This window comes from Heteronotia binoei, chromosome 1 (assembly GCF_032191835.1).
Source record: "Heteronotia binoei isolate CCM8104 ecotype False Entrance Well chromosome 1, APGP_CSIRO_Hbin_v1, whole genome shotgun sequence".
Classification (NCBI taxonomy): Eukaryota; Metazoa; Chordata; class Lepidosauria; order Squamata; family Gekkonidae; genus Heteronotia; species Heteronotia binoei.
Window position 1 is genome coordinate 181,600,239 of NC_083223.1, and position 26,784 is coordinate 181,627,022.

At 45.0% G+C, this 26,784-nt stretch overlaps 1 protein-coding gene across 1 annotated transcript in view; it reads left to right on the forward strand.

The window, feature by feature from the left end:
* GLP1R (glucagon like peptide 1 receptor) overlaps positions 1-26,784 on the forward strand; it is a 194,378-nt gene that overhangs the window by 19,091 nt on the left and 148,503 nt on the right. The window contains exon 2 of the mRNA XM_060243726.1: positions 19,865-19,930. Coding sequence (XP_060099709.1) covers positions 19,865-19,930 — 66 coding nt within the window. The remainder of the gene's footprint in view (positions 1-19,864; positions 19,931-26,784) is intronic.

Genomic DNA, 26,784 nt, shown 5'->3' on the forward strand with positions numbered 1-26,784 from the left:
TAATTAAAATCTTCCTGCTGTTGACAACACTGTCTAAAAGAGCAGGTCTCTTGCTACAGCCAGCCTCGTTATGAGGATGGTCTGAAACCAGACATTAAGTGCTCTCAGCAATAAGAAATATTGGGATTAGCTTCAGCCAAGCTTTAGTGATAGGAGCCTGATAGATTTGCAGCTGTTCCTTATACAGTTTTCTTAACTGAGAAACAAGCCAATTGATGAAATAATGTTTTGAAATACATCACTGTAATAAAAGAAATGTGTACATGGCGCTATGTGATGTACATGCAGAAGATTTTTATCAGACTGTTTTTTGTTTGGTTTTTGAAAAGACAAAACTCAAATATTCTCAGTGACGCAGAGAAATTTTATTATAAACAGCATCCATGATAATAGCCTGCTTATTTGTTTTAGGTCCTGTATTGATGTTTTGTTTCAGTGGGCAGGGTTTTTTTGATGAAAGTATTTATATGCCTGTCGGATGCTGCAGAATTTTTCAAAAGCAGACAGTTATTCCAGAGTTTCATTTTTACGCTAGATCGTTCAGCTTGTTTTAAACAGTATGTTTCAACTAGTTTTTGTTTGTTTAATACAATTCAATAATTGTGGCTACTCTGCGGTGTCAAGTTATTCAACCATGGCTATACTCTTTTATAACCATGTTCTAACCAATAAGTATTTTAGAATTAAACTTTTGACTTTGCCTTTAGTTAATGTAAATAAAGGCTGCATTCAGACATCGCGAACAAACTCTGCTTTGTTTATGGCAAAAACATACTAGGTTTATTCTTAAGGTCTTCTACTCCTTCTGTCTTCCATATAGAACTGGGACTCCCTCACTTGAAAGAGACAGCAGTTTATGGTGAAGTCCAGATTCAGAAGCCTGGGGGGGGGGGGGAATGGTGGTTTGCCTACATTGGCAACCAGGATTAAACTGTGGCTTAAAAACCTGGTTTGTAGCCAGACTTGTTAACATGGCAAACTGAAATTTCTTTTTGACATCTAAATATATTCAGAATGCTTGACTTTGTTCAACTGCTTTGCTGTTGGTGTTTCTTTTTGATTAGAAGTGCATTCTCCAAGCTCACATCATTTTGAAAATGTTTCAGAAGTAATAGGTGACATACTTACATATTGAAGACTCCTTCATGCTCTACTCATCTCATGTATTAGATGCCAATAACAAGTGGAGTGAAAAATCCATTCAACTTGTAGATCTTAATCTCTGTAGGCTTTGTGTGGGCCATATATATATTGAAAATATATACTTCTGTACAGGGTGGTATGTAAAGATGTTTTTTCCACCTATATGGTCCTCACTTCCATGAGTGGTAAGAAGGGATAGCACTACTAGGTTTAGTATCATGTAGGTAAGACACCGGTAGCAGTCATCCTGCTTCTCTTCCAGGGCTCTGAACCAATCTAAGTGATCATCTGCCAATCAGAGCCCATGGAAGGAGTGAGCCCAGCCTTAGCTTAAGAAGGGTTGAGGAAAACTTCTAATTTTTGGATAGGGATTTTGTGGCTTTGGAAAGGAGTGTCAGCCTAGCCAGGCTTGTATTTGGCTTTTGAGTTAGGGCTTGGTGGTTGTCTTAGGGAAGAAAGCTTATTTTAATGGTTAAGGCCCCATCATTCCTAACTGTTGTGTGTAGGTTATATAATAAGGTGCTCTGTGAAAGAAAAGAGCAACTTTGAACCTCCTGAGGTTCTCCGCCCCTACCTCATAGCTGCCACAATAGACAGCACTGGAGAATTATAATCTATAATATTTTATATTCCTGCAAAGTTATAAGCAAAACAGAAAAAAGCTTGCAAAATTTCTCTAGAGACCAGCAAACTGTAGGTCCTGCTGCAACTGCACCTCCAGTGCTAGTTAACTCCAGCTAGGTATTCTTGATTTTGTCTTGGTCCATTCCAACTAGAAATGCCTTTTTTAAAAATAAAAAATCTCCCCCCCCCCCCCCACAATATAGAGAGGTGTCCTCTTTTCCCTCCTCAACCTCTGGATATCATTCCAGTTACCTGAAAGATTCCCCATTACTGGGAAACAATTTCTTGTTGATGAAGCACCAACCATGTGTAACTCTCTTACAAAGTGCTGCAGGTTGGACAGCAACAATAACACTGTCTGCACGTAATGAATATGCGTGTAGTGCATGTTGTGCTTTTGTTTTCCCCCAGTCTCTGCTTTTATGTATAAAATGCAATAATAATATTAGGAGCTGCTGTCTACATTGAGGGGCTGAGCTTTGGAAAGCAGCATCTTAGAGGGCTTTGAGTGATCCCATCTAGGATTGCTGAAATGTCTGGTCTGTTGAACTGATGCTGAAATCTGTTTTGACAGGAGTTTCTTAAACCTTGGACATTAGAGAAGAGGTGCTGTTTGAGAACAGAATACTGTGGAAGGGAAGAAGTGAGTGTGTGTAGGAGATTGAAATCTGCTTGCCAAACCTGTAGTAGCTAAGCCCCTCTCAACTGTTCTGTGAGCGTGGGAAAAACAAAGAGATCCGATGAGTCACTGGTGTTCTGTGACCCCTGCATTACCTGAGCAAAGCCGGGAAGAGTACTTCAGCGACTGCTGGGTTTTTTTCTTATTGGAAGACTTGAGTCATTCTTAATTATATTACTTCAAGTATTTGTGCTATCTCCTACTGCCCCCCAGTGATATTGGAGTAAGTGTGAGATTTGTTATTTGATTTACTTGTTTCCTCCCTTCTGTCCCTTTAAGTAGGGAGTACAACAGAACAACAAACTTAAGTACAGGCAAGTAGGGAGTATGAGAACATATTACAGTAGGTTTTATTCAACAATTCAACAATTTGAATGTGAAGCTGATAAAAAGGTAAAGGTAGTCCCACGTGCAAGCACCAGTCATTTTCGACTCTGGGGTGACGTTGCTTTCACAACATTTTCATGGCAGACTTTTTACATGAAGCTGATAAGGTGCATGAAACCCACAATTACTAAAGACAGAAATATGGTTGACCCTTCTCAAGTGGACTAGTACAGATATTTCTCCACACTTACTTTGTGGCACTCCTCCCACTTGCAAAATAAATCAGCTGCTGGTAATGCAGTACACAGAACATCTTAATTGAGCAACTCTAAACACCTATTATTGGACAATCATGATGGATTATATTTCACCAGAATAGTGGTCAATGATGCATATTTAAAACCCCATGCGTACACAGCTGCAAATGCTGTTCTTGGCTGCTGCAGTACAGATATGTGGAAATGTGAAAGTGTGCAAATAAAGCCCTCTGCTGCTTCAGGACTTATAATTATTCCTTTCTCCCTGATTTTTCTTCTGTGATAGTTACTGATGGCCTTGACTGCATTTTACCTTATGTGGTTTTATTCAATAGTAATCATGATCATTGCTGTCCTGTATTTGCTGGAAAAACAGCATTGCCTCATGTACTTCTGCACTGTATCTGTTTTGTGCCTTACTCTCAGCCTCGATGGACCTTACACTTCACACACTTGGAGAATTCTCCAGATGTGCTACCTTTACAGAGATTGCATCTCAGCATTTCTTTGTTCTTCAGAGTTCCCCAGCAAGCTTGCCCCATCCCCTAGGTTTTTTTTCACGTGTGTTAATGCATTAATGTTACTCAGTTATATTGCAGTGTTAAAGAAACAAGTACAGAGTGATAGGAAAATGATCCACACTGTGTCATGCCAAAAGAGGTGGGGTACAAAGTAAAGGTAAAGGGGGAGGTGATGTCTTGAAACAAAACTGTGTGGGATAGGTGCTAAAATTTCCTTCTAATCACTTCTCAGAGTACTGAGTTTCTAAAGAAACTGAATTTGACATTGGGCACATCTGTGAGCAGTTTGCACCATGTTGTTATATAGGGGAGTACTAGGGGGATTCTAATTTCTGTTGGCATCTTCAGGTTTTATTTTGGAGAGAGTGTGAAGACAAATTTTAGTAAATCATCACAATTGGAGATGGGGCTGAATAGGATTGCCAGCAGTTGGGATTCCAGAGCTTTGCACAGAACATTTTGCCCCTCTACAAGATTTCCAAATGAACAGTTTTGTTTGTATAATATGCATAATTATGTAAATTAAAGAATTCAGTGTCCTTGATACTGAACTTGAATTACATTGGTGTGTTTTTAAAGTGCAGGATATATATAACTACACATTAGAAATATCATGGGATAGAGATTTCCACTAGCTAACATGTCATGCTTTCTGCCTGAAAAGGACCCTTGTTGCTATGTAAATAAAAGCAGAACCTGTTCCTTCCATTGTGTAAGATTGCTAGCTAGCTCTGGGTGAGGGCTGAAGCTTCTGGAAACCTATGTTGTGATTTAAAAAAAAGGGGGGGGGAATACATTTATATTATTTGTCTCAGAAGAAAATACTTTAATATTTCACAAGCAAAAATTGGAGCATGCGTATATCACAGTTCTTTGTGAGCTCTTCTTTGGTTATGTGGTGTTGAAGTTTCTTCCCTGATTGGCCAAGAGGGCAATGATTAAAGGAACTAAAATTGTGTTTTGCAATATGATAAACGGTTCAAAATATATAGTGTAGACCCCAGGCAGGCTCCCAGCCCTCGCCGCTCTCCTTCCCTTCGCTCCCCCCTGCCAAGGCTGGTCCTTCCTTGCTGCCTTCCTGTCTTTCCCTTCACTCCCACCTCCAGGCTGGTCCTTACCCTGCCACCCTCCTTCAGTGCTCCTTCACCCCCCCCCCTCAGTCCTTCCCTGCAGCCGCAGTTGCCCTCCTTCCTTTCGCCCCCCCCATCCGCCGAGGCTGGTCCCCATGCCCTCTTTCCTTTCCCTTCTCCTTCATCCCCCCCCCACTGGTTCTTACCCTGCTGCCACCCTCCTTCCCTTCAGCGTCATGTTCCTCCCCCCACCCCCGTCCTTCCCTGCACTCTGTTTTCCATTTTACACTTGTTCCTTATTGTCCCCTTCTCCCTCTACGTTCATATCCTCAAACGTTGTTCTATTTCATGTGGCCTTCTTGCATCTCTAGTAGCTGGTTATGCTACAGTGATTATTTACTATGTAATTGTCCTATAAAGTTTACAGGATGGTGATCACTCAAATATAATTAAATGCGTAGCAGCAATAAAAAGCCTTTAATTTTAGAAACCCCTCATAAAATTTTGAATGAATACATATTTCTTGCCAAAATATATTTCATATACATCAATAAACTCTAAAGGATGTGCTAATAGCATTGTACTGGCTTTTCCATGAACTTGGGAGAGTAGGTAAGTGTCAGGATTAATGTGTGAAGCATACCACCAATTCACTTAAGTGCTCTGGCAGTTGGTTAGTCTACTGTAACTTTAGCTATTGTATTCTGCAGTTTTTGATGTTCTGTCAATCTATAAAAATTTACTGTTTTTATCTTGCCTGCTCAGGTAATGGGGGGGGGGGGGGAACAAACCAGAGCCGGGAAAACTTTTTTTTGACAATTCAGTATTTACAATAAAGAAATTGGGGTGGGGCAGGGTACTGAAGAAACCTTGTGTGAAAAATATCTTTCTTTGAAAGGAGTGAAGTGAGATGTTTTTCAAGATTACATTTTTCTCATTCAAAATATATAGTATGAAAAAAATTATGTAAGATCTACAACACTGGATAGCAATTCCTGTGTAATATTGTAGATAAACCTAACATTTCCAATCATGTGCTACTTAAATGTGAATAATTTTGGTATCAATTAAGATGAAATTATTAAAGAATCCAGCGTTTTCAGTATTATGGCTTCTACAAGTGCTGGTGTTGGGGAAAATAGACATTTTGAAGAGCAAGAAGGCTCAATTTTGGTAGTCATTCAGATAATTTTTTTTATGTACCAGCTGGCAAGCAAGAGGTAGTGTCATATGCTACCAAACTCCCTAACTTGAGAACTTCCCCACCCACCTCTTATACTTCAGTTTTTATCTCAGTGTACAAATTGTGTAAGTTTCAGTTTAGAGCTTCACGGTTTAAGCATTCATTTTAAAACTGCTCTATTTCAGACTAATCATAATTGTTATGCCTTTTAAACAAGCATATTACATACAAAATGTTCTGCTGGAAAAATCTCTATAGTTTTAATGATTTTTTTTTTCTTTAGGTGTGGGGAAATTTCCTGTCAGGAAAATAGGAAATAACTTTCAACCAGATGGAAAGTTCAGTTGCTTGTTGTAGCCAAAATTCTGGGGTGCAACAGAACGTGAGAAGTATTGAAAGGAGGAAAAACAGCATCAAATAGCTTATGGAAAGTTGGAAGACTGGGGAGAAGAGTTAGATGTGGTTGATGATGCAGGGAAACAGTTTGAGGCTTGACTTTGTTCTTGTCCGGAAGCATTGCTGCATGCTCCTAGTTCCCTAAATTATGAGAACATCTCAAGGCAACACTTTTTGGGTTCAGTTACCTTGAGGAGAGAGCTCACTAGAAACTTGTGCCTTTGATTTGCTTTCTATACAGGTGGAAGAAAAGAGGCACCCCTTTGCATTAGAAGATTACAGCTCCACAGTAGGTTTCTCAGACCAAGGCTGTACTCCAGAGTGTTTAACTTTCAGTCAAAGTGTGGCTTTCTACCTCCCCCAAGCCTGTGCCGCTCTCTCTCTCATGCACATTAACACACTTCTCTTTCCCCTCAGCTTGGAGGGGGTCATCTTCTCTTATTCAAGAAAAGAACTGTCTCCTAACTGCTAGTGCCCATCGAGAAAACATCTACTGTCATTAAGGAACATTAGCAGCCTTCTGTCAGAGGCCCTGACTCCTGCAATAGATTGATTCATGGTACTTGAAGAGCCATCTCTCAACAGTACTTTTTTCCCAGAAGGAGATGGGTTGTATCTAGGCCAGTTAAGGCTCCTGGATAAGAGACTGAATTAATAGGCAAACAGGAAATATGAAGCATGTAAGATGGTTAATCAGTAAGTAGGTACATATTACCAAGTCATTTCCTCATCTTTTCCCACTTTTGAGTAAGAATTTGACAGTTTTGATCCAAACCATTACCAGTTAACACCACAGAGACCTACTTTAAAATAAAAAAGCTCGCTTGCTATTTTTCTGCCCACCGCTGAACTTTTTCAGTAGCTCTTGCAGAAACTTTCAAATAGTTTTTTCTTAAAACCAGATACTCTCCCACACAACAAAATAATTGACACACAGTCGCATCTTCTTTGTGTAAATTACAGAGGGAGTCCCTTATTAGTATCCAAGAGTACTAAAAGAGCTTGCAGATATAATTTCTGAGCCTCTGACCATTATTTTTGAGAATTCTTGGAGAACAGGTGAGGCGTCAGAAGATTGGAGGCAGGCAAATGTTGTCCCATCTTCAAGAAGGGGAAAAAGGAGGATCCGAGTAACTACTGGCCCGTCAGCTTGACGTCTATACCTGGAAAAGTTTTAGAACAAATTATCAGTTGGTCAGTCCTGGAACATTTAGAAAGGATGGCTGTGATTACTGTCAAGTCGGCTGAATTCAATAACGAGTCTCTTGGTGAAACAGAGTAACAAGTTTATTGTAAACAGAACTAGAGACCATGGCAGAGATTGAAGGACTAAAATACATAGGCTCTAAACCAGCATTTAAGGTATAGATGAAAGGAATTCCTACGGTGGGGGTAATCTATGCAACACATTTTCGCACTAGGATGCTACTCCCTTCGTTCCCAGGCCGAAGCCTCTCCCACAGAGAGCAAGGCTGGGAAGGCGCCCTTATCTTATTCACATGTTAGCATTTCAAAGCAGACTACACAACAAAGGCCTCTCTAGTGAGGGGGCAGGAAAGTGAGCTAGCAGCAATCGGTGTACACTGTAAAGTACCCAGACTCCTTCACTTCAGAACCAAACTTAATACAGGTATTGAGTAATTCATAGCAGACTTGACATACTGCCCCCCCCTAGGCCCCCTCCCCTGCCGGGCGGCCTTGCGAGGAGGGCGGTTCACATTTATGGCTCAGCAACTCGGGCCCCGAGAGGCTCCGGCACTCCCCCTTCGAGGGGAGGGTTGGTGAATCTTGTGAGTGCCACTTGGACGGCCCCGGAGATCGGCGCAGTAGGCTGCAATGAAAAACAGGATGGACTTTACCAAGAGCAGGGGGAAGGTCTAGCTTTACTGTCACCGGGTTGATTACCCGCTTGATCTTAAATGGCCCTAGGAACTTAAAAGCCAACTTCCTAGACGGTTGTGCCAGAGGCAGGTTTTTTGTTGACAGAAATACAGAGTCCCCCACCTTCAAGTCCCAGACTGGCACATGGCTTTTATCGTACTGTCTTTTATACGCCTCTTTGGCCAGCTTCAGGTTTTCTTGTATGGCTGGCCAACATTGGCTGGGACCTTGCCACCATTGCTCGAAACTTGAGCCCGTCAATCCCTCCCCCCCTGGCAACATGGGGATCGGCTTCCCCTCATACCCAAACACTGTTGCAAAGGGAGATGCTTTGGTGGAACTGTGAGCGCTGTTGTTGTAAGCGTATTCTGCGAAGGGGAGGAGGTCCACCCAGTCTGATTGGCGTAGGCTTACAAAGCACCGTAGGTACTGCTCTAGCACCCCGTTCACTCTCTCTGTCTGTCCGTCCGTCTGGGGGTGATAGGCAGAGCTTAGCCCCTGTTCCATCCCTAATAATTTACAAAACTCCCGCCAGAAGGTGGCAACGAACTGAGGGCCCCTGTCACTTATGACCTTGTCAGGGATGGAGTGATGTTTGGCCACGTGGTCGAAAAATAAAGCTGCTAGTTTCTTGGCTGTGGGTAACTGGCTGCAGGGGATGAAGTGGGCTTGTTTTGAAAACGTGTCCACTACCACCAGTATGACTGTTTTCCCCCGGGAGGGTGGCAGCTCGACTATGAAGTCCATGGACACCACGGCCCATGGCCGTTTCGCTGTTTCTAACGGCTGTAGGAGCCCTGGGGTTTTCCCCCCCCTCTTTTTTGCCATCACACACACCGGGCAACCAGCCACAAAGTCCGACACATCTTTCTTTAGAGACGGCCACCAGAACTGCCGGTGCACTAAGTGCAAGGTTTTGACATAGCCGAAGTGCCCAGCTAGCTTGGAGCAGTGACACAGTTGGAGAATTTCTTTCCTTAAGGTTTCCGGGACGTACAGTTTCTCTCCCTTGTACCAAAGACCATCTTTTCTTTTCTGCAACCCCTCTGGCCGCCCACCTCCCTCCCGTTCGGCCTCTAGGGCGATTCGTTCTTTGCTTAGCCCACTCAATTCCTTTTTTCTCTGTGAGCGGGTGGTAACCATAGCCGCCACTTGCGTGGGGGGGATCAGGGAGTCTATCACCTCCTCCCTCTGGCTCTCATGCTGTGGGAGCCTGGACAGGGCGTCCGCTAGAAAATTGCGGGTCCCCGGGATGTGCTTCAGGGTGAAATCGAATTTGGAGAAGAAGCCCGCCCACCTGATTTGTTTTTCACTCAATTTTCTTTTCCCTGTTAGGGCCTCTAAATTTTTGTGGTCCGTCCATATCTCAAAGGGCACCCTGGCTCCCTCCAACCAGGACCTCCAAGTTTTTAGTGCAAACATGACAGCGAAGGCCTCTTTGTCCCACACCGACCAGTTCCTCTGCTCCTCCGAGAACTTTCGCGAAATGTAAGCACAGGGTCTGAGCTTCCCCTCCTCATCCCTTTGCATGAGAATGGCTCCTACGGCGACATCGGAGACGTCACATTGGACCACGAACCCCTTCCGCTCATCTGGGTGGCTTAAGACCGGCTCGCTTGTGAACAGTTGTTTAAGCCGGTCGAAAGCCGCCTGACAAGTCGGTGTCCAATTCAGCCTGGCCCCTGGTCGCTTTGCCTCTTCCCCCCTCCCCTTCGTCTTCAGGAGGTCTGTTAGGGGCAGAGCGATTTGGGCAAACCCCTCAATGAATCCCCTATAGAAATTGGAGAAACCGAGGAAACTTTGGAGCTGTCTACGTGTCCTCGGGGGGGCCCACTCTAAAACTGCCTGAACTTTGGCTGGATCCATGGCCAGCCCGTCCCCAGACACCCGGAAGCCCAAATAATCTAGTTCCGTGCGGTGAAACTCGCATTTGGACAACTTGGCGTAGAGCTGGTGCTTCAGCAGGGTGGCCAACACCTCCCTCACTAGTTTCACATGGGACTGTTCATCTTGAGAATAAATAATGATGTCATCAAGGTACACCACCACCCCCTTGTACAGAAATTTCCGCAATACATCATTTATGAAATTCATGAACACCCCCGGTGCCCCTTGCAATCCAAACGGCATGACCAAGTATTCAAATTGTCCCATCGGTGTGTTGAACGCCGTTTTCCACTCATCCCCCTCTTTGATGCGCACTCGGAAGTACGCGTCCCACAGGTCAAGCTTTGTGAAAATTTCCCCCCCCCGCCACCGTGCTTAGCAGGTCTTTGATGAGGGGGATGGGGTAGGCGTTTGACATGGAAATCGCGTTAATCCCGCGAAAGTCAGTGCAAAGCCTAAGGCTGTTGTCCTTTTTCTTTCTAAACAACACGGGGGCCGCGTGGGGGGCCGTCGCGGGTCTGATGAACCCCCTTTTCAAGTTCAGGTCTAGAAATTTACGCAACTCCTTCTTCTCAGCCCACCCCATTTGGTAGAGTTTGGCCCTGGGAAGGCTTTCCCCGGGGATCAGTTCTATCGCACAGTCTGTGCTCCTGTGGGGGGGTAGCTGGTTGGCCTCCCGTTCACTAAACACTTCCATTAGGTCGCGGTAGGCGTCCGGGACACGGTGCACCTCTTCCACCAGGACGCACGCCCTCTCCCGAGCGGTTGGCGCTCGTGGCCCCCATGCCGCTTGCCAAAGGTGCTGGCTGCAACTTGGGTCGGGAAATCTGATGGTCTGGGCTCTCCAGCGGATGAGAGGCTCGTGCTTCTCCAACCACCCCACTCCCAGGACCACGGGGTAGCCGCAGGCGGGCGCGATCACAAACGTCTCTGAGTCCCAGTGGTCCTCAATCCCCAGGGGGCACGGCTCAGTCTCTTGCGTGCAGGGTTCCCCCCCCATTACTGACTCATCCATCTGTTCAAAGTGCATGGGGTGGGGCAGTTGAAAGCGTTCCAACCCCAGAGCCTCCACCACCTTGGGGGAAATCAGCTCTCTATTACAGCCCGAGTCTATGAGGGCCCGGATCTGTAGGAACCTTTTTAGCTTTGGGTTCAACAATTTGACCACTATAAAGTACAACCTTCCCATGGGTCTCACCGTTAGTGGTGCCTCCTCCCGGTCGACCTGCTGGCTGGCACCGTTCAAAACAGGTCGGCGTCGTTTCCCGCCGGCTCCTCTTCCCACGCCAGCTCGGCCAGCTCCTCGGACAGACGCACCTCCTCCTCCTGCAGGTCCTCTTGCACTAGGAGCGCGCTGCCCTTCGCCGCATCCTTAGGGCGGCCGGTGGTCTTTTTAGGGCCGGGGGTGCCCGGGCGGGTGGCTCCCTGCGGTGGGGCAGCCCCGGTGGCTGGTTGGGGGCAGCCGGAGGCCAGATGGTTGGGGTCCCCACACCGGAAACAACGTCGGGGCCCCCCCGGAGCAGCCGCCGCCGGCTTCTTGACTTTAGGTGGCTCAGCCTTCCCGGGGGCTGCTTTCGGCGTTCCCCTGCCGGCGGCTAGTGCTTGGCGCAGCATTGCCACTCGTTTCAGGTTGGTCTCCACCTCCCCCGCCAGCTGAATCCACCCCACCAGGGTATCGGGGCTGGCTTGCGTGAGCGCCCTATCCAGGATGCTCGGGTTCAGCCCATTGGTGAAGTGCTCGATCTTCATCACCTCGTTCCAATTCCGAGCCCGGGCGGCGTTGGCCTGGAAGTCGGCCGCGTACTCTCGGATGGATCGGGCCCCTTGCTTCATGTTCCGCAGCGCCGCCAGCGCTCGGGCTTCTTGCAGGGGGTCCTCGTATTGGGTCAGTAGGGCTTGCACGAAGGTGTTTACGAAGTGGAGGACCGGGCTGTTAGTTTCGCATAGGCTCACATACCACTTCTTTGCTGCGCCCCGCAGCTTCGACCCGAGGTAGTCCACGCGGCTCATCTCATCGGGGAATAGGTCCCCCCAGTAGTACATGTAGCTGTTCGCCTGGATCGCGAAGTAGTTCACTTCCTCCGGGTCTCCATCAAACGTGGCGTCCAGCTCCCGGCCTCCCCCCAGGTCTCTTTGTCTGACCGGGGCAGGAGGGGGCGCCGCTGGGGCTTGCGGGGCCGCTCCGGGTGGAGGGGCGGCAGGGCCCGGTTGAGCCGGGGGTCCCCGCGGACCCGCCGGGGCTGGCTGCTGCTGGCGAGCCCCGGTCACCCCCAGCGCTCTGCCCAGCTGCGCGGTCAGGGTCTGCATCTGGTCCTTGAGGTCTCTCACCGCCCCGTCAATCTCCCTGCGGACCATCGCCCGAAACGTTTCGTAATCCTCATCGGTCTGGTCCTTGGGTCTCGCCCCTCCGTCATCCGCTCCGCACTCGGCCCCTTCGCCTCCACTCCCGGGGTCTTGAGTCCCCGCAGCTCCGGCGCCTTCGCTCGTCTCGCCCGGGTTGGCGGCGGCGGCCTCGGCCAGTTGGACCCGCTTGGTGTGGCGGGTCATGATCGCCTCCCGTCGGATCGGGGCTTGATCCATCAGCGTGGTGGAGGTCCTTGGCTGGTATTGCCGTGGGGTCACCACCAGCTGAAACTGGGGAGGGGAGGCCGCGGTCCTTCTGGCCGTATGGATGTGCCAGGGTGTCTCGGCCCCCTCCACTCTGGTTGGGAGTTCTCCGTTCTCCGGAGACTGTTCGGACATCGCCTTTTCAGTTGCCGGAAAGGTTGAACTCCAAGATAGGGGAGTCCTTCAAAATGTCAAGTCGGCTGAATTCAATAACGAGTCTCTTGGTGAAACAGAGTAACAAGTTTATTGTAAACAGAACTAGAGACCATGGCAGAGATTGAAGGACTAAAATACATAGGCTCTAAACCAGCATTTAAGGTATAGATGAAAGGAATTCCTACGGTGGGGGTAATCTATGCAACACATTTTCGCACTAGGATGCTACTCCCTTCGTTCCCAGGCCGAAGCCTCTCCCACAGAGAGCAAGGCTGGGAAGGCGCCCTTATCTTATTCACATGTTAGCATTTCAAAGCAGACTACACAACAAAGGCCTCTCTAGTGAGGGGGCAGGAAAGTGAGCTAGCAGCAATCGGTGTACACTGTAAAGTACCCAGACTCCTTCACTTCAGAACCAAACTTAATACAGGTATTGAGTAATTCATAGCAGACTTGACAATTACTAAGAGCCAGCATGGGTTTTTCAAGAACAAGTCATGTCAGACTAACCTGATCTCTTTTTTTGAGACAGTGACTGCCTTGCTGGATCAGGGGAATGCTGTAGACATAGTTTATCTTGATTTCAGTAAGGCTTTTGATAAGGTTCCACAAACTGTCCTTGTTGACAAGTTGGTAAAATGTGGTTTAGAACCTGTTACCATTAGGTGAATCTGTAACTGGTTGACAGATGGCACCCAAAGAGTGCTTGTGAATGGTTCCTCATCCTCTTGGAGAGGAGTGACAAGTGGAGTGCCTCAAGGATATGTCCTGGGGCCTGTTTTGTTCAACATCTTTATAAATGATTTGGATAAAGGAATAAAGGGAATGCTTATTAAATTTGCAGATGATACTAAATTGGAAGGGGTTGCAAATACAGTAGAAGACAGGAATAGGATCCAGGATGATCTTGACAGGCTGGAAAACTGGGCTGAAACCAATAAAATGAATTTTAACAGGGATAAATGTAAAGTTCTTCATTTAGGTAGGAACAATCCAATGCATGGTTATAGGATAGGGGAGACTTGTCTTAGCAGTAGTATGTGCAAAAAAGATCTAGGGGTCTTGGGTTAGTCATAGCTATCGCAGGAGTTGTCCTTGAAAGGGCAGCTGCTGTGAGAACCCTCTCAGCCCCACCCACCTCATAGGGTGTCTGTTGTGGGGGAAGAAGATATAGGAGATTGTAAGCCACTCTGAGTCTCTGAGTTAGAGAGAAGGACGGGCTATAGATCTGCAGTCATCGTCATCTTAGTGAACCATATGCTGCACATGCGTCAGCTGTGTGGTGTGGTGGCTAAAAATGCAAATACAATATTGGGCTGTATTAACAGAAGTATAGTGTCCAGATCACGTGAAGTGATGGTATCATTTTACTCTGCTCTGGTAAGACCTCACCTGGAGTATTGTGTTCAGTTTTGGGTACCACATTTTAAGGAGGATATAGACAAGCTGGAACGGGTCCAGAGGAGGGCAACAAAGATGGTGAGGGATCTGGAGACCCAAGTCTTATGAACATATGAACATATGAAGCTGCCTTATACCGAATCAGACCCTTGGTCCATCAAAGTCAGTATTGTCTTCTCAGACTGGCAGCGGCTCTCCAGGGTCTCAAGCTGAGGTTTTTCACACCTATTTGCCTGGACCCTTTTTTGGAGATGCCAGGGATTGAACCTGGGACCTTCTGCTTACCAAGCAGATGCTCTACCACTGAGCCACCGTCCCTCCCCAAAATTATTTGTTAGAAGCAGTGAGTTACGAACAAGTGAATTTTACACAGAGGCTGGTTAGCCAAGATTAATTTGTAGACCCAGCTATGGTTTGTATCCTGTGAACATATGAACATATGAAGCTGCCTTATACTGAATCAGACCTTTGGTCCATCAAAGTCAGTATTGTCTTCTCAGACTGGCAGCGGCTCTCCAGGGTCTCAAGCTGAGGTTTTTCACACCTATTTGCCTGGACACTTTTTAGTTGGAGATGCCAGGGATTGAACCTGGGACCTTCTGCTTCCCAAGCAGATGCTCTACCACTGAGCCACCGTCCCTCCCCGAAGGAAGGGTGAAAGAACTGAGCATGTTTAGCCTGAAGAGGAGGTGGCTGAGAGGTGATATGATCAGCATCTTCAAGTACTTGAAGGGGTGTCATATAGAGGATGGTGTGGAATTGTTTTCTGTGGTCCCAGAAGGTAGGACCAGAACCAACAGGTTGAAATTAAAAGTGTTTCCTGTTCAACATTAGGAAGAACTTCGTGAAAGTTAGCGTGGTTCCTCAGTGGAACAGGCTTCCTCAGGAAGTGGTGGGCTCTCCTTCTTTGGAGGTTTTTAGATAGAGGCTGGATGGCCATTTGACAGCAACGCGGATCCTGTGAATTTTTTTTTGAGGGGGGGAAGCGGTATTTGTGAATTTCGTGCATTGTGCAGGGAGTTGGAGTAGATGACTCTGGAGGTCTCTTCCAACTCTATGATTCTAGTATGTTGTAGCAACATAAATACAAGTTTATTGGCGCTTTAAATACTAACATTTTATTCCAGCATAAACTTTTGTGGACTAGAGCTCACTTTGTCAGGTACATGCATTGGTTCTCCCTAGGCAGACATTCTATAAGGAGTTATGAAGAAAAAAACTACAAACAATAGGGCCACTAGGAAATTACATTTAGAAAGCGCTAGATGAGATGCACTCGTAAAATTTAAATTTGGTCAAGAAAAGTACAGAGACCACTCACAATAGCAATTATTTTAATATCTTCCTAAATCCTCCCGGTGATCCTGTCCCAAAATCTCCATCTTTCTTTACTTATAGGGAAGCTTTCAAGGTACCTAAATCCCAAATGCATCCCCGTGCAGTTGCTTTGATAAGTTATGCTTGTCTTTTGTCCTGGAGGCTGATTAGAATTCTGTGTCTGAGGTGATTCCTGCTGCTTGCAAAAGAATGCTTAGGTACATTTCCATAAAGATCAAGCAAAAGTGCCAATCAAAATGCCTCTTGGCTGAAAATTGTGGTTCTTTTACCAGCCCAGCTGCAAGTTAGGTCCAGACTACTTATCCAAGTCTTACCACATGACTTTATCAAGAAGTATATTCTATGGAACAATGAGGCTGGTCTATAAGCTTGCTTTTTGCCCATATGGGTCATGAATCCAGGGCAGAGTATAAAGATGATATAGTAGATTCCCTGGTTTATTGTGCTTCCACAACTAATCTGCATCCTTGTGGATTACTCCCATTGTAGGGGCATGCCTCTAGGATACACAAGTTATGTAGGGGTCTGACCCCACTCACTGGTTTTCCTGGGGTTATGGATAGGATAAATAGCCTATGAAAATCTTGTCACCCATAATTCCAGGCTATGACTGATCTTTTGGTTTGCTTATTCCCAGGATGTGTTCCTGCACATAATTTATTAATTAAACATTTATATCCCACTTTTCCTTATGATTCAAAATAGCTGTTGTGTTCTGTTCGTGAAGTCTATGTATGAAATTCCTCTTCTATAGCTGTGGTTCATCTCCCTTGAAATGTCTCGCTTCTCACATGTGAATTTTCTGGTTTCAGTATCCAGTGAATTTTCCTCATGTCTTTTCCCAATCATTCAACTGTTTCTCCCAGCTTTTTATCCTTATCACATGTGGTAGGATCCTAGATGGACAAAGCCTATTTTTAGCTACTTAACACTAGTCCAATTCTGTCAGCAGCTAATGGGCCTCGGCCTCCTGACTGGGAGCTCTACTATCAGAGTTCCTTTCCTTACAGTGGCAGAACAAGCATAGGTCTCGCTTCCATAGCATAGGCACTGCAGCATTGTTCCAGCTCTATGTGGCAGGTCTTAATATATTCTGTCTGCTGCTGAAAGTTTAAATGTTGAACGGCTTCCATCTGGTGCTGGGACTTGTCCTCCATGCTTGCTTTCATTTCATCCACTTGTGCTGGTGTTCTTTCAGGACTGGAATAACTTTCTCTGTTCTGGCACAAGCACACCAGTTTACTGTTGTATTGCAAGGAAACACAGTTACATTTTTGGGTATAACTAGGGTTGCCAATCCCCAGTTGGGTAAATAAAAAAACTGCTAAGAGACACCATAAATTTTAAACAACAAGACAGTGTAATGTAGAGGTCAGTGATATTCTGACAAAGCTTGCACATGGAACTTCAAATAGACAAGAGCATGCAGCAAAAAGACATGCAGCAAAAAGGTCAAAAACAGTCTTTCCAATCACAAAGGAGTAACAATATTCCAGTATTTAGTTCATAGAACTAAAAGAAGCCCTTCCAAAGACGTCTGTTCTAGATATCAAGATGTTTCAGCTGTCTTTCTTCAGTTTGGAGGCTTATTTATCACTGGAACTCTACAATGCAGTCACAGAAGACCAACAAGGTTCAGAACATGTCTGTTAGATTTCCAGGTTTAAAATTTATGGTGTCTCTTAGCAGTTTTTTTAATTTACACAGCTGTACGCTAAGATCCTATAGTTCCGCTAATCCCCAGTTGGGGGCAGGGGATCCCCTGGTTTAGAGGCTGTCCTCCACTTCAGTGTTATCAGAAACTAGGGGGAGGGGGTGTAGTGGTTAAGTGCGTGGACTTTTATCTGGGAGAACTGGGTTTGATTCCCCACTCCTCCACTTGCACCTGCTGGAATGGCCTTGGGTTAGCCATTAGCTCTGGCAGAGGTTGTCCTTGAAAGGGAAGCTGCTGTGAGAGCCGTCAGCCCCACCCATCTCACAGGGTGTCTGTTGTGGGGGGAGAAGATATAGGGGATTGTAGGCCGCTCTGATTCATAGAGAAGGGCAGGGTATAAATCTTCAATTCTTCTTCTTCTTTATAAAGGACACAGACAAGGATTTTTTTTAAAACCATAAAAAATTAGCACTTGGTTTTAAAGGTGGTTTTTTTGTATTTCTTCCATTGGGCCCAGGGAATGGGCAAAGGAAGCTCCGGCTCTTTCCTTCCTTCCCTAGGGAACCAGGAGAGGGAGGAACCTCAGCCAATAGAAGGAAGAGAAGCTTGGCTCTGTAGCTGCTGTGCCTGGCAAAGCAAGCTCTCTCTTGCCCCCTTCCTCCCCAAGTGAGGAGCCTCAGCCAATGGAGAAAATACAGGTTTTGCTCTGTAGCTCTTGTGCTGTTGAGCAAGCCTGGCAAAGGAAACTGTGAAGCAAGAGAGAGAGAGAAGGAAGCAGATGACAGCCAGTTGCTTGGGAGCTTGATAGGAGTCTTCCGGGGGCCTGATTCATCCCCCGAGCCGCATGTTTGACACCCCTGACTTAAATGATTAGCCACTTTATGGCTGCTTTGTTCCTGGTTATGAGGATCCAAATATGAGCAAATGCTTGTGGAATAAATAAGTTGGAAGTGTGTGTGGGGAGGAGGAGGAGAACACTACTACCTCAAGAAAATGGTCTTTATTTGTAATTGTATATTTTCTTCTTTTTGCAGTATTTGAAGCTGGGTGCTTCTTATGTGAAGACTACCTATAGCTTAAGGGTACTTATTAGGCAGGGGAGATGTAAAGCTACCAATGAAGATTATTCTATTCTGTTAAATGGCAGTACCAGTTTTCAGAATACTGAGGAGATTATTGCAATGTCCTTTCTTTCAATAGTGCTCTGAAAATGGTGATAAAATGACATTACTTGTTAACTCAGCTAGCCATAAGCAAACCTCAGAGTATTCAGCTGAAGCTCAAAGAGAACTCTTGTTGAATTTGAACTTTCAAAGACCTCCCTCTGTCATCTTTCCGCTATATATTGTACTTGAAACTCTTTCTTCTTGGTATGAGAAGGGTCACTTTGGAGATTAGTTTTGGGCAAGAAAAAATATAAAAGAATGGTCAGAATAACTGACAATACATGGAACTGGGGACTTGATCTCTGCAACAACACAGAATGCTGAACTTTTGCAGGAAATGTACTTCCACTTCGTAGCTATGGAGAATAGAAATGTAATTTCAAATCAAGCTTTTGATTGTTACAGTGTGGTGATGAAACATTATATACTAGGCTGTTATACTCCATTCCATGGAACTGCTGTCATAGAGGACTAGTCTATAATGATCCCTGATATGCATCCTCCACTAGAGGCTAGGGGCACACTACACAATACATTTCTGAACTTGTTTACACTAGTTTGTGTGTGTTCTGTGCAGCCACATAGCAGCTGAGAGGAACTACTTCCCCCCCAAAAAGGAAGGGGGTCTTGGAATAGCACTGCAGGGGGAGAAAACTGCGTGGGGGGCGGGAGGCAGGAGCCTTCCTTCCTCCAAGGCACCGTACCAGACCCTCAGCTGCTGTGGGGAATATGGGGTAACTAGCGTAAACAAGTGAAGAAACGTATCATGTAGTGTATCTCTGGCTAACTTACAGAATGAAAACGTGTGCTTAAATTCTAGGGAATACATTCACTTCTAAAATGCATTCAAGGGGAAAAGCTATTAGACAAGGTTGTAAATTGGTCCTCCTTTACCCAGCCCCTAGCCACCTCCCACAGAAGCTACTTAATTGAAGTTTAACCTTGTACATTTCCTTGATAGCTTAATATTTTCTATGTTGACAAGACTCCTTGTATTGGAGTTTCTCAGTTATGACTTTGAAAGGAAAGCAGTGACTGGTGACTAGTCTAACTCCTACAAGAAGGCCTGGACTGCAGTGTGTCTAGTCTTCAAATTATTCTAGGTGATTCTGTGAACTTTAGTAAGTCTTGAGTTTTAAATTACATTCTGGAATTGATTCCAATTCTAAAACCCCAAAATACTGGTCATTCTTGCCTACTGACATATAACCAACTCCAGAACTAGAAGACAGTTATGTTGCTTTGTTAAGAATTTAAGAAGGGGGCATTGTTCTGCTGAGAGCCAAAAGGTATTTTCCAGTATACTTTGAACCCTCATCTGATGGGAAGTTTTCCCACTGCCCTGTGTTCCTTGGATAAATTTGTAGTGACCTGGATTATCTGAAAGTAGTTGAAAATTTTGATCTATTTTCATTCATTAATATTTGGAATCTATTCTGCAGTAATGCAAAAGAAAGGAGATATATAACTTCCCTTGTTCCAGTACTGTCTGAATAGAGAACAGGCAGTTGGATGTGGAGTGCTTCAGTGTTAGCGTAGTGTATTCCTATTAACGCTTTCTTTTCTTTCATTAGGTGCATAAACATCAACATTTGGATTACATAGTTGAAAAGCTGGAACAGATTAGAAGTAATGTTTCGGTAAGGCTTCAGTATTATTCCCCTTTTCCTTCTTACATTACTCTTTTACTTTGTATCTTTCCACCACCTTTTAGTCTGTACATTCTTGCTATAGCAAGGAAAATATTGCAACCTAATTTATGTTTTCAGCATTGTCAACAGCAGTCATTCAACTGGAATGGTGTCTGTGTTTTTTATGTGTCTAAGCCAGGGATGGCCAACGGTAGCTTTCTAGTTGTTTTTTTGCCTACAACTCCCACCAGCCCCAGCCATTGGCCATGCTGGCTGAAGCTGATGGGAGTTGTAGGCAAAACATATCTGGAGAGCTACCGTTGGCCACCCCTGGTTAAGCTATGCATTCTTGGGGTATTCATGATATGTAAAACATCTAAAAATGTCCCTTATTTTAAGTCTTTTGTGTATATAGGCATAGTTTTGGTCGTTTTAACCATAGCGTAAAACACATCAAAACACACATATTAAATACAATATTGGTAAGTGATAGGTAGGTTACCCCTTGCATCTGGCAGCACCCACCGATCTTGTGAACATTTGGGATGCCTTCTTTAGCCCAATGAGCAGGTGATCAGTTAGTTTTATAATGGATATTGTGATTAATTATACTGACCTAATCAAGCTGAACAAATAACTTTTAATTTAGCTTTTCACTGGGTTAAACTATATGCAAAGTCTGCATTCTAGTTTCATGTTGGTATTTTGGTACTGTAGTATTTAAGCCCTTGAAAGCGTTGTATACCAAGCTGCCTCTGGAGCTGATTCCACCAGGTTGGGGCCAGAGCTGAAAAGGCCCTGGCCCTGGTCGAGGCAGACCAGGCCTTGGTTTCCTATCCAAGCCGCACCTTCGTTTCCTATCCAAGTACTCTTTCTGTTTGTTTTAAATTTATCTCTGCTTCTATTGAGAACCTGGTAATTACAGTTGTCAGCTCTGGCATGGGAAATACCTGCTTAGCTTCCTAGATGTGGTGAGACTGGGCCATCCAGGTCAGGGCAGAGTGATATATATAGCTGCTTCAAAAAGCTAGGAGTTGAAAGGAGGTTAGATTGCCCCTCCTCACCTTGCAAAGCAAGGCAAGTGGTCACCTACAGAATTGGCTTCTTCATCCTGTGATTTTACTAGTTGCAGGTAGATCTAAAACAAACCAAGGGGTAATACATCAAAGCACTTTTCTAGTTTTGTGCCATTACATTCCTTTAGGCATACTCAGGGGTCATTTTGTAGGAAAACAGGTGGTGGAGCTCATCCAGGGATTGTTATGCAGCTGCACATACTATTCAATGAACAAGGAGATGGAACTCTCAGAAAGGTTCAGGAGCTGCGCTCCAGTGAGCTCCCCCTGAATCTGAGGCCTGGGCATACTTCAAAACCTTAAGCAGCTGTTCCAAGGTTTTTGAGTACTTGTAGCACCACTTAAATTTAACTGTGGGAGGGATGGCTAATGGAGGTGGGGGTGTGGTGGGGAAAACAATCAATATAGTGGATAAATGGGTAGTGAACCTTGAGTGCTGTGACAATGAGTTTTAAAGGGAGTTACCCTGAGCATAGTTAATTAAAAGCAAAATAAGCAGCTTCCTTCAACTGGAACTGTAGCTTTTGGGACATAATCGTATTCTTCACTTGCTATCACTTATCATTAGGAGATGCAAAAGCCATAAAATTATATGAAATAGATTATGTTTAATAGCATTGTGTTGACTCTTACTGCCTTGTGTCCTTTGTTTAACTTAGACTTAGCAGTGTAATGTTGGAGATGCTGAAATAAATTAGCAGCAGCAGAAGTGAGAGGTTCTGATGCTACTGGATAATGGAGGATTGTTGTCTCAGCTCCAAAAATAGAACTTTTAGTGTATTTTAAAATGCTTTTTCTATTTATTTTAAAATTCTCTCTGCTTTTGTTACTAGTGGGGCTGCCAGCCTCCAGGGGGCACCCAGATATCTCCTGCTATTGTGACTGATCTCTAGATGATCAAGATCAGTTTCCCTGGAGAAAATGGCTGCTTTGGCAGGTGGACACTATGGCATTATACCCTGCTGGGGTCCCTCCACACCCCAAACCCCACCCATTTCAGGCTCCCCCCCCCAAAAAAAAAGAAACTCCAGATATTTCCCAATCCAGAGGTGGCAACTGTAGTTAGACGATTCTCAATAGAAGCAGAGATAAATTTAAAACAAAGAGAGTACTTTAAATTTTTATTAGACATCAGCACTGAGTGGTTCACTTCTGCATTCTCCTAAATGGGGAGCATTCCTTGAACTTATACTTAGTGATAATGAGAGAATATGATGAACTAATATGAGATTTGTGGGAAAGGTTCATAGTAGAGTGAGGGAGATGCTCCATCTTTGAAGTAGAGGTACCAGATTTTCTGCTTAGCATCCAGTGCTTCTTCCCGGAATAGCATTCAAGTTTCAAAAGCATTGGACCAGCGGGTCCAATTCTATGAGCCCCAAAAGAAGGTGCCCCTATCCTTCATTATTCCCAATGGAGGGAAGGCATTTAAAAGGTGTGCAGTCCCTTTTAATGTGATGGCCAGAACTCCCTTTAGAGTTCAAGTATGCTTGTCACAACCTTGTTCCTGGCTCCACTCCCAATGTCTCCTGGCTCCACCCCCAAAGTCCCCAGATATTTCTTGAATTGGACTTGGCAACCTTACCAGTAAAGGTTTTGTTAGAAGGGTCCACTGGATGACCTTTGATCCCAGGCAGGTTCACATGACTACACATACATGGACCCCTATAATGTAGAGCTTTAATGGTCAATTCAAGGTCTTTGAATTAGGGCAGGAAACACTGAAAGCCAACAGCATTCACAGAGCACTGCATTTTGCACAGCTGGGAGTTTGTGGAGTGCATTCAGAGCATAGCCCCATGTAGAGTAGAGTATATTACAGTAATTCAGCCAGGGCCAGCTCGCCCACTAGGCAAATTAGGCATTTGCCTAGAGCGCTAGGTGGGGGGCACTAAATTCGGCTCTCCCCCCCCTCCTGGCACTCAAGACAAATGCCTAATTGCCCTGGGGCAGTTAGGCGGTGGCAGCGAGCAAGCCACCTCCCGCCTGGCATGGGCAGGCCACCTCTGCCCCCCCCCCCTCCTGGCGACCCCCTCCCGTCACACTCAGATGCCAGCCTCGCTCTTATCGGCTTTGGGGAGGGGCATCAGAATAGCGCTCTCTTAACAGAGAGCAGAATAAGGCTTTGCTCCCCCCTCCCTACTTGCCTACCCACTGCCCCTCCCCCCGCCGCGCTCATAGTAGTGATGCCAGCCTCATGCTTACCCACTTCAGCCGGCATTGCAATAGACCCTTCTCTCAGGAAGAGGCTTCACTCTCACCCCTCCCTTCCAGAACATGAAGGGAGGGGGAGCGAAGCCTCATTCTGCTCTCTATTAAGAGAGCACTATTCTGATGCCCCCCCCAAAGCCGGTAAGCGTGAGGCTTGCCTCTGAGCATGCCGGGGTGGTGGTGGAGTGGAGTGAAGTGTGGCGCCGCATTGCAGTGCCACAGTAAAAACAGGAGGGTTCAGCCTGGGGGCGCACAGGCAGTAAGTCTGCCTGGGGCACTGCACGCTTTCAGGCCAGCCCTGAATTCAGTCTTGACATGAACCAGACATGGGTGACAGTGGCCAGGTCTGCTTTCCTATAGAGTATTGTAGTATTGTATGCTGAATTGGAAGAAGGCGCCCCTACGTATCCTCCAATGTCTATTGTTCCAGGAAAAGTGCCTGGGTTTTCCTGGACTTCTCTGCTCATTCTTGTAAAGGAAATGCAGACATCTACAGATGAAATTCTCTGATATTTCAAGTATTTTGTACTTCAAGCCACAGTATTTTGTCTGGATTACATTTCAGGTTGTTCTCTCACATCCAACCATTCATTGACTCCAAATTCCCATTCAGGGTTTCTAGAATTTGATAGAAGTGTGTATGGTGGAGTTGGTAGGGAGAATAGGGTGAGTCTTCAGATCTTTGAATGCCCTTTCTTGGTGGCTTCATATAGATTCTGTAACACTTAGTTGACAAGTGTCCTTTAGAATATGCCTACATTGAACAGATGGGCAGAGCTGGGGATTAAAGTGAAGGCAAAGTAGACAGTCTCTTCCCTCTGTCCCTCCACCACTGTCAATACTAATGCAGAAACATGCATCTACACACTGATGCAGGTACATCCCTTCTGGCCTACACAGGGGACTTTTTCACATATGTACATTTTTGCATATGATTGCACGTACTCAGTAACACGTGCAAGCTTGGGTAGAACTAATTAATGTGCAGCACGAACCAAGTTACTTCATAGCTACCTGCGCACTAGGAATTTCTTCCTTGTCCTCTGCACCACACATTGACAGTCAGAAAAGAAATGTCAGTTCAGTAGTAGAAATCTAAGAATTTTACAAGATTTCTTTAACATGGTAAGATTTCCTAGATTTCGTACCTTTATTAAGCAAACTTATCTTTAGTATATGAAGCACAACTTCATTCTTAATGTCCATAATTTTAGATCTTGTTTCTTTAACAGTTAGAATCCAGTAACATTTACTCCAGCCTTTTTCACTTAGATGCCTGTAGCTCACTAAAATCAAAATAACTTGAAGAGGGCCTAAGCCTCTATTTGTCATAGAGAACAGGGCCAAAAGAGAAATTAAATTTTGTATTCCTCTTGTATTCTCTGGTCACTTTTCAGATCATGCTGAAGGTTTTAACTTCAGGTGGCTCCACTGTAGTTTGACATCCTTGCCTTCCTTTGTCAACATGGATAGCAGGGATGCCAAAGACATACCGTAATAAGCGATACTTTTATATGTTAATTTACAATATAGTGCAGAACATAAGATCATTTGTTGCTTTGATCAAGTATGCAAAGTTTGGATGTGAGGGTGACCTGGCTGCAACATCTGTCACCCTATCCACTCGGGTTCATTCAGCTGATCTGATTGGCTAGGCAGGTGTCCTCTACCTCCCTCACCATTTCATGTGCATCCCTCCCAAAACTGCATGCTTGGTGGAACAGAATGATCATCACGGATTAGGAATGTACCATTCTTTGGTCAAGGGTATGCGATAACTGCGCTCCCCTGCTAGAACCTTCAAACAGGTATGCAAAATTTACAAGAGCTTTACAAGATTATGCATCGGATGGAGAAAGTAGAGAAAGTAGAGAAAGAAGTACTTTTCTCCCTTTCTCACAATACAAGAACTCTTGGGCAGTCAATGAAATTGCTGAGCAGTCGGGTTAGAATGGATAAAAGGAAGTACTTCACCCAAAGGGTGATTAACATGTGGAATTTACTGCCACAGGAGGTGGTGGTGGCTACAAACATAGCCAGCTTCAAGAATGTAATGTACTCAGTGACGAGACGTGTTGAAGGCAACATACTTTATTAGCTGGTACATCATAAGAGGGCGAAACGCCGGGTCCCGCTTTATATACAAAGCCCAGAACAATCCTCGGACTGGCCAGGTTCAATCCTGGCCAGTTAAACTTCCCGCCACAGCTCTTAATTGGCGGAGTAGTTTCGCGCGCTACATCCGGTGACCAGGGACTTCCTCTGGTCACCTCTGTAGTGTTCGCTGTGCAGTACTTCCGGATTGCATAGCAAGACGCAACAAAAAGGGGATTCGATAAATATATGGAGCGGAGGTCCATCAGCGACTATTAGCCACAGCATTTTATTGGAACTGTATGGGGCAGTGATGCTCTGTATTCTTGGTGCTTGGGGGGGTGGGCAAAGTGGAAGGGCTTCTAGCCCCACGTGAACCTCCTGATGGCACTTGGGGGTTTTTTGGCCACTGTGTGACAGAGTGTTGGACTGGATGGGCCATTGGCCTGATCCAACATGGCTTCTCTTATGTTCTTATGTTCTCTGTTAAGTTATTCACAAAAGTAGACTTTTTTGGCATTGTACCAAAACAATGACATTCCCTTTAGTACATAAAAATGCATTAACTTCTGCTGACTAAAAAGGACCATATATAAAGTGTGTAGGTGGAACAACGGTATGTGGTACTGCAATATCTATTTGTTTGCCCATCAATAAGAGCAGAAATCTGAAATGACAAGGCAAAATTAAACACTTGGGAGATTGGCAGAGTTCTTCTGGCTACTAATAATTAAAAAGTTTTTGCAGGCATTTCTTAGAAGGAGTAAGACTTCAGCTTCTGTCATTTAAGTTCATATATCACTATTTTAAGAAGCAAAAGACTTCTGAGTCATCTAGATACTAATTTCACATCTTCTAAAAGAGCTTGGGAGGTATAGTTAATGCAATTTCAGCTGATACATGTAAAGGCATTTCACTGTCAAGTCTATAATAAATTTCCATCAGTCGGACTACATGCTTGACTTATAACAAAGGTGCTGCGGCGGGGTGGTGGTGGGATATTTTAGAGCCATCATGCAAGAAAACATTTGGAGAGGCTATTTTATTCTCTTGACTTTTTATTTGCATGGCTGCTTTGGGCAAGAGTGCCTGTCAGTCATCTCCCCTTAAAACCTGCCCCCTTATTTTAATTACTCCTGCAGAGAGTAATTCCAGATTCTAGGTTGCAAAGGTGAACATAGGCTGAGAATACTGATGGGGATAAAAGATATCTGTGTCTCAGCATCACTGTTTCTCAGACTTCTTGAAATTGTTCTCTTCTCCAAAAATTCATTGAGATGTATCATCTTGTGTAGTGGGAGGAATGAATAGCGATCCTGTCCTAAACATGAAGATTTGTGGATTAGTGTAAAATAATACTAAATATTCTTTTAGCAGGGCTTTTTTTTTTGCTTCACCCAGGACAAAGATTTCTTGTTCTGATAATAAGAATTTTAAGATGGAGAGAAGAGAAAGGGAATTCAAAAGTTGCCTGCTTTACAG